This window comes from Myxocyprinus asiaticus, chromosome 41 (genome assembly GCF_019703515.2).
Source record: "Myxocyprinus asiaticus isolate MX2 ecotype Aquarium Trade chromosome 41, UBuf_Myxa_2, whole genome shotgun sequence".
Taxonomy (NCBI): domain Eukaryota; kingdom Metazoa; phylum Chordata; class Actinopteri; order Cypriniformes; family Catostomidae; genus Myxocyprinus; species Myxocyprinus asiaticus.
Genome location: NC_059384.1, coordinates 28,492,032 through 28,505,403, shown reverse-complemented (window position 1 = coordinate 28,505,403; position 13,372 = coordinate 28,492,032). Strand labels below are relative to the sequence as shown.

General features: G+C 38.9%; 1 protein-coding gene across 1 annotated transcript; it reads right to left on the bottom strand.

Annotated features, from left to right (window-relative positions):
- Positions 1 to 1,080: 1,080 nt before the first annotated feature.
- Positions 1,081 to 10,082, bottom strand: LOC127431976 (enoyl-CoA delta isomerase 2-like). The gene is made up of 10 exons (XM_051682680.1): positions 9,947 to 10,082; positions 9,454 to 9,616; positions 7,572 to 7,670; positions 6,694 to 6,876; positions 4,186 to 4,255; positions 3,969 to 4,071; positions 3,516 to 3,636; positions 3,005 to 3,094; positions 1,973 to 2,116; positions 1,081 to 1,751 (listed from the first exon to the last, which is right to left on the bottom strand). Exons 1-10 carry the CDS (start codon positions 9,997 to 9,999, stop codon positions 1,596 to 1,598), a joined length of 1,182 nt encoding a protein of 393 aa, XP_051538640.1. The 5' UTR covers positions 10,000 to 10,082; the 3' UTR covers positions 1,081 to 1,595.
- Positions 10,083 to 13,372: the final 3,290 nt, after the last annotated feature.

The window sequence follows — 13,372 nt, the reverse complement described above, 5'->3', positions numbered from 1 at the left end:
CTTGATACTGGAGAATTGGCTAATTACAGACTGATTTCAAATCTACCATTTATGTCAAAAATACTAGAAAAGGTAGTGTCCTCCCAACTATGTTCATTTCTACAAGGAAATGGTATATATGAACAATTTCAGTCAGGATTTAGGCCCCATCACAGTACAGAGACTGCACTTATCAGAATTACAAATGACTTGCTTTTATCATCTGATCGTGGCTGCATTTCTCTTCTAGTGCTTTTAGATCTTAGTTCTGCCTTCGACATGATAGATCACAACATTCTCTTGAATAGGCTGAAGAATTATGTTGGCATTAGTGGACTTGCATTAGCATGGTTTAGGTCCTATTTATCAGACCACTACCACTTTGTATGTGTAAACATGGAATTGTCAAATCAAACAAAAGTTAAGTATGGAGTGCCACAGGGATCAGTTTTAGGGCCTCCTTATACATGCTTCCCCTGAGAGATATTATCAGGAATCATGGAATAAGTTTCCACACTTATGCCAACAATACCCAACTTTATATTTCTTCTAAACCTAATGAAAATTCACAATTCTCCAAATTGTATCAATGAAATCAAAGATTGGATGGCCAGAAATTTCCTACTACTCAATTCCGACAAAACAGAGGTACTAATTATTGGACCAAAAACCTCTAAAAATAAGCCACTAAAATATTATTTGACTATCGATGGATGTACTGTTATGTCGTCTTCTACAGCGAAGAACTTGGGTGTTATATTTGATAACAATCTGTCCTTTGAAAATCAAATTTACATTGTTTGTAGAACAGCATTCTTCCACCTCATAAATATTGCTGTTACGACACATGCTTTCTGTTGCTGATGCCGAAAAACTAATTCATGCCTTAATGACCTCAAGACTACATTACTGTAATGCATTACTGGGAGGATGTCCAGCAAGTTCAATAAATAAACTTCAACTAGTTCAAAATACAGCTGCCAGAGTGCTTGCTAGAACCAAGAAATATGATCATATTAGCCCCATTTTATCATCATTACATTGGCTACCTGTTAAATTTTAAATTTATGTCAAATGATATGAAACAGAAACACATCCAGGTAAGTTTTAAGTAGCTACTAAAACTGTATTCAGGGAAAAAACTATGTCACAGAACTATACAAAGTAACTAATGTATTGATACATCTGATATTTTGGCCCTCGTGAAAAATACAGTAGCGTAATTACTGCCAAGTATGTTATATTAATAAGGCACTGAGTTTTACAACCTACTGAGAGCACATCTTGTACATGGAACAGACCGTTTATCTTTCTTTTAAAATATGTTATATGGTCTTTCATAAAACAAACATATAACATGATAGCTAAATTAAATGTCCTTTTATGATGTGTACATTACATGCATAATCCAAAACTTCTATACAATCATGGACTGTATAGATTACCTTAATGATATGGGGACTCTATCTTAAAAACTGATACAGTATGTGTAGTATGAAAAACTATTGCAAACTAGAGTGGTTCCATGTTAATAAAAAAGACACTGTGTTCAAAGAAGGCAGAATGTTGCTCTGATTTTCTGAAGACACTAAAGAGGAGAACTTCCTGTCTTCTCCTCACAGTTTGGACTTGTCCTGGAAGAAGCTCATGATGGCCTGCATACACTCCTCTGAGAGCCAGCGCTCCACCAGTCTCTCCACCTCTGCCTCGTTAACAGCGTGAAGTTTCTCTTTCTCCACCCCGCGGATCAGCTGCTTCGACAGGGCCAGAGACTGAAGGGGTACGAGAGGAAGACCATGACCACAAAAACAATGCAATTACCACAGTTAAAGGGATAGTTCACCCAAAAATGAAAACTCTGTCATCATTTACTCATTTACAAGATTATTTTACTTTAAGTCAACACTCTTAAACATTTTACTGCTTGAGAATGACCATAATGTAGCTTCCTTTTTCAAACATAATGTACGATTCAAACGGTCAGAGCACTTACGTTTCTGGGCAGTTTGGCGTATGCCTTCAGTCTGGTCCACACCTCAGACTGAAATGTGTTTTCAGGAAAGACCTCAGTCACCAGCCCCAGTTCACAGGCCTGTGTGGCTGTCAGCTTCTTATTAAACAACAACATCTCACTGGCCTGGACACAAAAGAGAGAGGCAAATAACACACCAACATGGGTCCCCCTTTATAGTAGGTGTCTTTAACTACTATACTTATTTTTTCAAAACAATAAGTATTTGATACAATGTACCTATTATGTGCATATGTGTTGTTACACTGACTGTACTTACATTTTGTACCAGATGTAAGTACCATGTAATTGTGCATGTAATTACACCGTTGATTCTAACCCTTCTAATACACCAACCGCGGTAGCAACAAATGCAAATCTCGCGAGAGTTTTTCAGAACAACACGGGTGTAAACAACACACACTGTATTAAATTAAGTTTCATTTTGTTATTGTATGTACATGAAGTGATTAAATATGTCTTAATTCATATCTAAAAAAAATAAGAACTTTCAGTAGATTAAAATAATTAATTGTGATTTATCTTATGATTTGTTTTGTATTTAACCTGATTAAAGTTGCACTCAGTACATTTTTTATGTATGCCGTCTTGGACTTACACTGACACCTAGGGGCATGGATGCTGCATCATTCAAACACAATAGTTTTCAGTTACTGATGTCATTGTAGAAATTCACTGTTCACTGTCAGCCGTGATTAATTTAATCCATGAGTGAAAGAATCCAATAGCAGGACGAAATTAAGCGAGTAGCATTCGGCTGGTCATGTGATTCTAACATGGCAGCCCCCATGAAGGGACCCTCTCCGTGTAGAATAAAACAGCTTTTATAAGGTTACTGATATGACTGGAGTCTTCATCTCATGTGAGTGCTCATGATTTTATGCATATGTCTAAAAAACAATAAATTTATTTAAGAGTAAAACCTTTTTATTGAGGAAAAAATTACTGAGTGCACTTTTAATCTCAAAAGTTTGGTTGTGTGTATGTGCATACCTTTGCTGCACCCATGATTTTAGGGAAAACATATGAGGAGCAGCCCTCTGGACTCTGACCCAACTGACTGAAAGGTGTGTGAAACGTCGCCTAAAGACAAACAAATTGATTCCAGATGTGTGTGACTTGCTTTCTTCTGCAGAACACAAACAAATATTTTTAGAAGAATATCTCAGCTCTGTGAATGGGGTCCAAAACTGATTACATTGCTTCACAAGATATGGATTAAACCACTGGAGTCATATGGATTGCTTTTATGCTGTGTTTTTTGTAGCTTCAAAGTTCTGGTCACTATTCACTTTCATTGTATGGACTTACAGAGCTGAGACATTCTTCTAAAAATCTTTGTTTGTGTTCAGCAGAAGAAGGAAAGTCATACACATCTTGGATGGCATGAGGGCAAGTAAATGATGAGAGAATTTTTGGGTGAACTATCCCTTTAAGAAAGTCCCAATACAGACAGACTTCATTGATCCCCAAATGCAAAATATGAAGTAAAAAAGCAGCTCACCCTCTCAGTGGCATAAACAACATCAAAAAGTCCTAACAGGGTAACTGACACACCCACTGCCGGCCCGTTTATAACAGCAATCAGAGGTTTGGGGAAGTCAATGTACGCCTTCACGTACCTCCTAACAAAATGCAGGCACACATTTTTCATAACACATCATATAGACAATAGTCCCACACATGTGCTGCATCACATTATTTTTTTTTTATTAATTAATTACATGTTTTGAATATTAGTTAAACATTTAATAACATGTTTTTCATTTTTATATAAAAATGTGCATATAAATAATACATAATTTGTAATCAATTGTTTCTGCTCATGTGCTGAAAGTTCTGCTCAATGGAATTATGTTTTGCTCAGGAAGAACAACAATTAAAGGGGACATTATATACAGACAGCTCATCATCTCAGAGTATAAAGTGGTTTAAAATCGAGTAAAAAACACTTTACTTGAGTAACTCCCCAGATTCTTTAGCCATTTTCTCTACACCACCCTCAGGGATCTTAGTGAAGTTGTTCAGGTCATTGCCACTGCAGTAGTAATCTCCATTGCCTTTAAAGACATTAAAACAAGGCAAGCACAGATTAAAGACTTTGATTTATAGAGGAAGAAAGACTAAATGTCATAATGCGGTGGTATTTTAAATGGTAAATCAGACTATATCACCTGTCATCACTGTAATGACAGAATCATCTTTTCCAGATAGATCCAAAGCTTCAATCAACTCATTGTACATCTACAGGATGCAAAAACAACATAATTTCTTATAATATAACAAATATTAGAAAATTAGGACACCCTCAAGAGACAAAATAGATGTCTGTGTCAACATTTTCTACATTAAGATATCATGATTTACTATAATAATAAAAAATTAAATATTATATGAATAAAAAATAAAACGATACTGATTTAATATTTAATTTTTATTTAATGAAAAAGTTGTTCTAAGAGCCCTTACAAAGAAGAACTGTTGCTGTACCATGGTACTTGAAATCGAAATACCGGTAATCACATATATAAATATTTGCATTTACATTTATTCATTTGGCAGATGCATTTATCCAAAGCGACAAACTTGCTGAGAAAGGCACTCAAATAACACTAATTGAAAATATAGCTGCAAGCAGCGATACCAGGGTCAAGACAATTATTGGCACCATGAGCAGCAAAAGAAGCTTTGTGACATGTTTTTGGTTAGGGTCCGATGAACAGTGTATGAGGAGTTAGAAAAAGTAAACTTTCAATCATTAAATAAAAAACTGATTTGTTTTAAAATTAACAAAAAATAGCTAGTTCTTAGAATTTTTTTCCAGTATGTGGCACTGCTCTGAAACTGCTCAGGTAGTATCTGGGCATGATGGTTATCATGCAGGAAACGGTTCAAGAGTTATATGCCAAAATAGCCATTTTTCTATCTCCTGACCAGTAGGGGGCAGTGCGCCAAAACGCTGCAGGTAACCTCAGGGCCTAATGGTGATAACACGTACCAAGTTTCGACCCAATCCCTCAAAGCACTGTGGAGATACAGCCTCAAGTTCAATTTTGTGCATTCTTTGTCGAATTCGTTGAAGCGCCATTCGGAAACGGTATAGTTTATCAAAATTTTGTGAATAACTTTTTGTCGTGAGTGCCTCTAGATGATGCAGGCCAATTTTCGTGCAAATCGGTCAAACAGTCTAGGAGGAGTTCGAAAAAATGGCGAAAAATTTTCATGAAGGAAAATGACGTCATCGGGTGCAATAGAATCGACTTGAGCTGAGGAATCAGAGGAAAACAGTTTTGTTTCTAGGACTCACGATTCAAAAGTTATTAACATAAACGTGAGTGCAAATTTGGGCAGTTGGTGGCTCTAGAGGGTTTGAGGTAGAGACGCCAAATTTGCTGTGGTAACAGATCAGACTGTCCTCTATCTGCCAAATTTCATAATTTTCCCACAAGCTGTTCTAAGGGCTGCCATAGACTCAAGAGCGGAAGAAGAATAATAATAACAAAACTAACGCAACACAATAGGAGTCAAGCCCCGAATAAGAAAACTAATGAAAACATTGGGGTCTTTCGACCCTTTGGGGCTTGAACCCTAATAATAAACCATATAATGAAAATGCATTACATTATTGTGGCAGACGAGTAAAGCATTGTTAAGACAATACAAATAGTGTCTTTAGAAGGCGATATATTGTTTATTTCCATATTATTGAACATAAGCCTATTAATTGAACTCTTTAATATGTCTGAGATAGATTTATTATAAGGGCTTTTCTAAGGACACGTCAATGTACACATGCACCAGACGGACACTTCTGGAGTGTCTCACTTTGGTCGTGTCGCGGCATTAACACAGTGTTTTTAGGTCGATGTGTCAAGTTAAACGTAGTTTGAAACTTTGAAAAACACGTCTCAAGATCCCTGCATTCGGAATAGCATTCCGTCCAGCTGTTTGAGTGCAAGAACGTGTTCTCATCTTGCATTGTCGCTAGTGTCAAGCAAGCCTTAGTAGTGATGTCCAGTTCTTCGAAAGAATCATTCATTTGAACCGGTTCTTTTCAGTGAACAAGTTGAACCAGTTCAACAATTCGGACTGAATAATTTGAAACAGTTACGCAAACTCAACACTGATGTACATGTTATTCTATCTTAACCTGTCTCTCGGACGTGCCAGACACTCCGACTCAAAATGAGCCGATAACTGGGAGTAATATGATCCTAGTACTGGTGATGTCTGCTTTTCCAAACTCTTCTTTGCAATGAACAGATCTAACTAGTTCACAAATCGGACTGAACGCTACGATCGCAACAGTAGCAAATAATCAGAAATATGCACTTACATATGGCTTAATTTAATGTGTTTGAGCGTGTATTCCACAACGTGTGTCTGTTGCCTTTACAGCTGGAGTTTTGCTTACTGCCCCCTGCTGAAAACAGGTGGTACTTCAAGCTTGAATTGCTCAGATATAAGTAATATTCCTTATTACAGTCCAGGGACATGAGTAATTGTGTTATTTATTTATTTTTACATGTTATTTTTTATATATTTGATTGAGCTGAATGAAGTATAACAAATGAAAAAAGATGATCTTTACCCAATGTTAAGATGACAGTATAAGAACTTTAATAAAGCAGTGAGATTTAATTGATAAATGTCCATCTACATTGAATGAATTGACACTTCACCTCCACAGTGATGGCATTTTTTTTCTCAGGTCTGTTGAGGCGGATGGTGGTGATGTTGTCCTCTGTGCTGACCAGCAGGGTCTGGAAGCTCTTTGTGACTCCAGAAGTCTGTGGTGCCACTGTAGGGGCTTCAGCTCCCACCAGAGATGAGATGAGCTCCACATACTGCTGTCTGGCCCCTTCCTAACAGAGTTACAATGAGACACAAAACACATGCCAACCTGACTCAACCTGACTGATACTGGCTAATTTTAAGACAGAACCTCGGGGGGCCTGGGTAGCTCAGTGGTAAAATATGCTGGCTACTACCCCTAGAGTTTGCTAGTTCGCTAGTTAGAATCCCAGGGTGTGCTGAGTAACTCCAGCCAGGCTTCCTAAGCAACCAAATTGGCCCGGTTGCTAGAGAGGGTAGAGTCACACGGGGTAACCTCCTCGTGGTCGCTATAATGTGGTTCGTTCTCGGTGGGGCGCGTGGTGAGTTGAGCGTGGATGCCGCGGTAGATGGCGTGAAGCCTCCACATGCGCTATGTCTCCGTGGCAACGCACTCAACAAGCCACGTGATAAGATGTGCGGGTTGGCAGTCTCAGACGCGGAGGCAACTGGGATTCGTCCTCCGCCACTCGGATTGAGGCGAATCACTACGTGACCACGAGGACTTAACAGCACATTGGGAATTGGGCATTCCAAATTAGAAAAAAAAAAAAAAAAAGACTGAACCTCAAATAGCTCGCCAGCAGCTTGCTAAATTCTGACTTATAGATGGAGAGTGTGTATTTTCTTTATATTTACTCTGTGCTGACAAACAAAATACTATAAGAATAGGATGACTTTGAGCACAAATTACATGAGAAAATTTCTGTTTGTTGTTTCCTCTCACCTGTGACGCAGACCCCAGACTCTTCCAGGCATCCCATTTCGCTTTGTTCACAAAGTCAAGCATGCCCGGTTTAGGGGTGTTGCAGGGACCCTGAGTGGCCTGATAATAGACAGAAAAACTTGACTTTTACATTTTCAGAAGCAAATGTAAATGGTGCTTGCCCATGCAAATCTTGTTGCCATACTGCAAGGGTGAACAGGGTTGTTGTTTACTCGCCCAAGTCAAAAGAACCCACCCTCAAGTCTCTATGATATTGTGCTCCCTTACAATGTAAGACTATGGGATTTTTGTTCAACAGTAGGCCAGAAATATTAATCAGATTGCTTATGAAAGGTAATAGTGCACCTCTTCTAAACGTTATGGGTTTATTCAAATGTGACAACATGGACGATGGATAAAAATCGAATGGTTTATGACAGGGGTTTCAGAGAGAAAAAGTGTAAAAAATAAAAAAAGGAAAAGGCAGGGCTCCAGGCTGCGACTAAATGGTCAAATTTTTCGACAATTTTTCATGCCGGTGCGACTAAATTTTGTGAGAGGTCGTACTGGTGCGACTACAAAGTTGGCACACTCTTTTTGTTTATGCACTGCCGTTTTATGTTGCATATGAGAAAAATAAAATGATAAATGGTGCAAAAGCGCAATAAAACAGCGCTACCAGGTCCAATAATCAGCACGGCTCAATGGATAGAGAGGTACGAGGCGAACACAGAGCAGTTGCGATAACTCACAGAGCATTCTCAACTGCGAAGCGGAGATCATTATAAACAGCGCTGCGAGGAGCACTGGTTGCAGAATATGTTTGAATTTGGCGCAGAATTATGTCACAATACCCTTACAAAAAACCCAAATATCCCAGTGATTAAAGTAGTTTAAAAACATAAAACCATTTTACTGCCCGTCATTATAAACCACACTGACATTTATTTATTTTTGGCAGAAATGTGGTTCATTCATAATAATTATTAATATATGATTATTACATATGCTATAACAATTAGGGGAGTGATATAATATAATTAGTTTTTGGCAGTTTCCACTATTGTATGGCTGTTTCAGTATTTTTATGTTTTGTATGTATATTTTCTAATTGTATTTATTTTAATAAAAAAAAGGCCATAGTTTGTTTTACAGGAGTAATTATGTAGTGAGGAGAATGCGTGCATGGTTAAATGTGTGGTTACATGGCCTTATTACAAATGCCACTGTTAAATACCACTGTTAAACTATGGGTATTTTGAAAGAATTATGGTACATTTTCATAACTTTTATGGATCAAGCTATCAGATTCCTTCGGTCTAAAATAATCTTTGATTGTATGAAAAAGTAACTGGCTTGGTTTGCCTACAGAAATTCCAAGAGATAACTGTACTTAATCAGTTAAATTCCTGACACTATGAGAATATTTCAATTTAGCCCTGTATAAATAAGGTTATATAATTTAACTTTTTACTCTTCTTAATATCTGCAAGTTTTCATCTGCTTCCCAACTTTGCATCATGACCTGTAGCATTCAATCTAATGTAGAGGTGAAGCAGGAACCTGAGAGTTACCAAGAAAACTGTATTACAACATGGCACCAGCAACACCAAGGTCAAGGGTCAGGTTCCCAGAAAACACACACACTGATCAAATGTATACCTTGAATGCACTGTAAGTCACTGAATGCATTAATGTAATTGTGTCCTTGAACAAGACTGTGCCTGCAGTCAATATACTTTACAGTAAGTGTTTATGATGAAAATGTATATTAAGTAATGAGCATGTGCCTATCAAAATATATTGACAAGGACAAAGAGATATATATATATATATATATATATATATATATATATATATATATATATATATATGATATATCAGTTATTGATTAGTCTCTCACCTGTTTGAAGAGTGCATAGATCTTGAGTTTGACCTGATTTCCAGGGTCCTTCTTCAAGGTGCCAAGCTGATCCTTGGCTCTGTTGAAATCTTCTACTGATGCTCCCATTAATGCACCGGTGCTGTGCAGCTGAACACACGGGATCAATGCAGACTTTGACGCTCTAAAGATAAATCATGCATATATTAACATGTCTGAATATCACAATAACATTCATTAGTGTGAGTGTGTGTGTGTGTGTGTGTGTGTGTCAGTGAGATCTGACATCATGATGTAGGGTAAAGGTCGATTCACTCAAAACACTAGTTTTATCATATCTATAATGCAACAGTACAGGAGTATTTCTATGACAAGCCACAACATTCTGCATGCAATTATGTGTTTAACCCAATAACAATAACACATACAGCATGAGCTATTATACATCTTAAGTCTAAAACTGATCAAAATATCCTATCAGATTAATGCATTAAATTTGTAATGAAGCTCTTACCGAGCTAGTCGGTCAAATCTCCAGGGGGAGAGGAGTTTGATCACAGCAGTCATTACACTGACACACACTGATCAAAGTTTATGTACACAATAGTAAGACGATGCGCTGCTGTCAATCATCTGTCAGACCGTCTGGGCCCGCCCACCACACTACATATCAGCCAATCAGGCACGACCTCTTTCTCATTCTCTTTCAGTTCAGTGGGGGACTACATGTGTTCAAACAGGATTACTGCCGTCTGCTGGTTGAAAGAATGGAATTTGAGTCTTCAAAACGTATATATATATATATATATATATATATATATATATATATATATATATATATATATATATATATATATATATATATATATTTCTTTGTCATGACACACTATATTTGTAAGGCCTGTTTTGATCTGTTTGAGTAAAAAAATAAAATAATACAAAAATAATAATTCCACTAGGGGACGCTTGACGAATTGTATTATTTTGAATTTTATAGAGAGAGAGAGAGAGAGAGAGAGAGAGAGAGAGAGAGAGAGAGAGAGAGAGAGAGAGAGAGAGCGTAATTTGGGACACAGCAATTGACCAGCAATTGACCTGTTTCAGTGATGTCACTTTTTCCGCGCAGCTGCCATATTTGTGACCATCAGCAGGAGGAAACAATGGCGGTGAATGGAAAAACACCCATAAAAGGATATCAAGAAAAACATCCAAAAATGCTTTTGATCCATGCAAAGTCCCAGAAAAGGTGAATACAGGTCTGAGTTCAGCACAAATATGGCCAAATTTAAATATATCTTATCCACAATTCACCTCCGTATGGCAGCAAGTCTGATGTGTGATTTTGGGAGCTCTTAAAACTGGGAGCAATTTAAGTTAAGTGCAATATTAATTTGGCCATGCCCTGTTGAAAATAATAATAATAATAATAATAATAATGAACAAAGTTGGTTGGATGCCTGTTTTAGCATCCACCAGGCAAAAAATACACTAATGGTGCCTTAGCAAGTACCACAAAATAATTTATTCTCCCTCTCTGTTACTGGGTAACAACCAATTATGAGTGAGACATATTAATGTAAGACGTTCTCACAGTGGTCACACACTGCGCACAACCTTTACATCAACATCCAGTACAAATTCCTCCTCTGGGTCACATTTGCTGCTGAGAGTATTAAAGTCTTTTCCAGTTCCAGCTTTGTGAATGTGTCTCTAAAGTCTCCAATGGTTCTGTCAAGTATGGAGTATGCTAAAACTTTAGTTCCCCTTCTGTCACTCACTCGATGTTGTGTCGATGTAGTGACACTAGGGGTCGCCCTTGGGAGCCCCAGAAACCTCAGATCTTTGAGAAAAGGCCAATGAGAATTGGTGAGTGGAATTTGCATGCCACTCCCCCAGACATACGGGTATAAAAGGAGCTGGCTCACAACCACTCATTCAGATTTTTTCTTCGGAGCCGAGCTCTGACGGTCTGACAGATTGTGTGTCAGCAAGCTGTCTTCCACTACCGGTCCATTCACATCCCAAGAAGCGTACGCTGTTGGATATACGGCGCATTCCAGCGGCTTTTCTCTCCTTCTGCACAGATCTGTGTAGATTATGCTCCTGGGCAATTCGACAGCACTAAGAATGTTTATGTTCCTGCAAAGAGTATATTTTCTCTATTAGAGCAAACACATTGACGAGAACGTCTTTTTAAAGATGTGTCTTTTTCAAGATGCCTTTCCGTCTTTGTGTGATTCCTGGATGCGGTCGCTATCTCTCCGCTTCCAACGGCCACGGGCTCTGCCTCACGTGTCTGGGTTGTAATCACACTGAGGCAGCGCTTGTGGATGGTTCATGTTCTCATTGCGAGAATATGACCATGGCAACATTGCGGTTCCGGCTTTCCTTCTTCTGGGTGTATCGCTTGCATATAGCGTCTTTCCCCTCCAAAGAGGCGAAGATTTTTTTCCCATGCGAGTTCACGAACCCGTGAACCCTGGATGTCCTTCCTCCCTAGCCCTGTGGCTCGCGAATTCAGTGGAGGAACCAGTACGTGTGCTAATATGCCCTTACTGAGGTAGGTGCTCCACAGGTGCCGGTTACTCCGGTAACCCCCTGTGATGTATTTTCTGCAGTACGGTGTCCCTGTTGGCAAATCTGCATCTCCCTTCGACAGAGCCCTCTCTGTCTCGGTCGCCGTGTTTGTAGAGCTCCTCCCCTTTCAGGCAGGACCTACCACCGCGCCTCTTCCATGTGCGGCTCTGAGCCCACATGACGTGCTTGCCACATGTTACCTCCCATCCGGGCAGGATGTGGTCTCCGTGAGGTCTTTCCCCCTGAAAGAATAGGATAGGAAAAGAACACCTTCCCCGGTGCATATATTGAGCGTTAAAATGGGCCCAGCCGAATAACTGAATATTCTGTGGAAAGAAAACATAGAGAGAAAAGGCCGCGACTGGCGCGGCCTGCTCCCATACTAGATACGCCTCTCCCCCCCAGGGATGTGGGGAACTATACGACGTTTTGGGGGGCGTTGGGGGAGGCTACATGCAGACCGGTGCACCTGCTACTACGCACGCAGCAGCTTGCACCTGTACCAGCAGTCCACGTAACACGGTTCAGCTAGTTGTGGCATTTCACATAGGGACCAATAGTGTCACTACATCGACACAATGTCGAGTGAGTGACAGAAGGGGAACGTCTCGGTTAGTGTCGTAACCTCCGTTCCCTAATGGAGGGAACGAGACGTTGTGTCCCCCCTGGACCCTGTCTCGGCTACTCAGCACAAAACCTGAATGAGTGGTTGCGAGCCAGCTCCTTTTATACCCGTATGTCCGGGGGAGTGGCATGCAAATTCCACTCGCCAATTCTCATTGGCCTTTTCTCAAAGATTTGAGGTGTTTGGGGCTCCCAAGGGCGACCCCTAGTGTCACTACATCGACACAACGTCTTGTTCCCTCCATCAGGGAACGGAGGTTACGACAGTAACCGAGAAGTTCCTACATCTTTAATGAGGTAAGACACTACTTTTTACATATTTTCTTAGGCTTCATTGAAACCTGATCAAGTCATCATTTAAGCGATTGCTTAAATGTGTTATAAGAATGTTAACAACAGAGATTTTTGAGAGTCTTTTGGTCATTTACCATATAACTACAAATTAGCAGTTCTATGGAAATGTTTTCTATTTTATTTAATTTAATTATGTGATCTGTCACTGTAACAATAGCTTGCTTAAAAATGCCTGTGCTAAAAATACACACAAAAAAAAATAATAATAATAATAATAATAATAATAATTAACTAACTATAAACTTTACATTTGTGACAACATTGTATAAAGAACTGCATTTACAGGTTTAATTGCTTTTCTCATTTACGTTTGTATGTGAAATACAACAAGTGATCATTGTTGTAATGTATATTATTTCTATGTTAAATTACTAATTATTATGTA

What these genes read in the sequence shown, in the direction of transcription:
- LOC127431976 (XM_051682680.1), bottom strand. Translation starts at nt 9,999, where the DNA reads ATGACTGCTGTGATCAAACTCCTCTCCCCCTGGAGATTTGACCGACTA. An exon ending in GTCTGGGGTCTGCGTCACAG is followed by an intron (nt 6,877 to 7,571) that starts GTGAGAGGAAAC and finishes TAACTCTGTTAG; the next exon opens with GAAGGGGCCAGACAGCAGTA. An exon ending in GAATCTGGGGAGTTACTCAA is followed by an intron (nt 3,637 to 3,968) that starts GTAAAGTGTTTT and finishes GCATTTTGTTAG; the next exon opens with GAGGTACGTGAAGGCGTACA.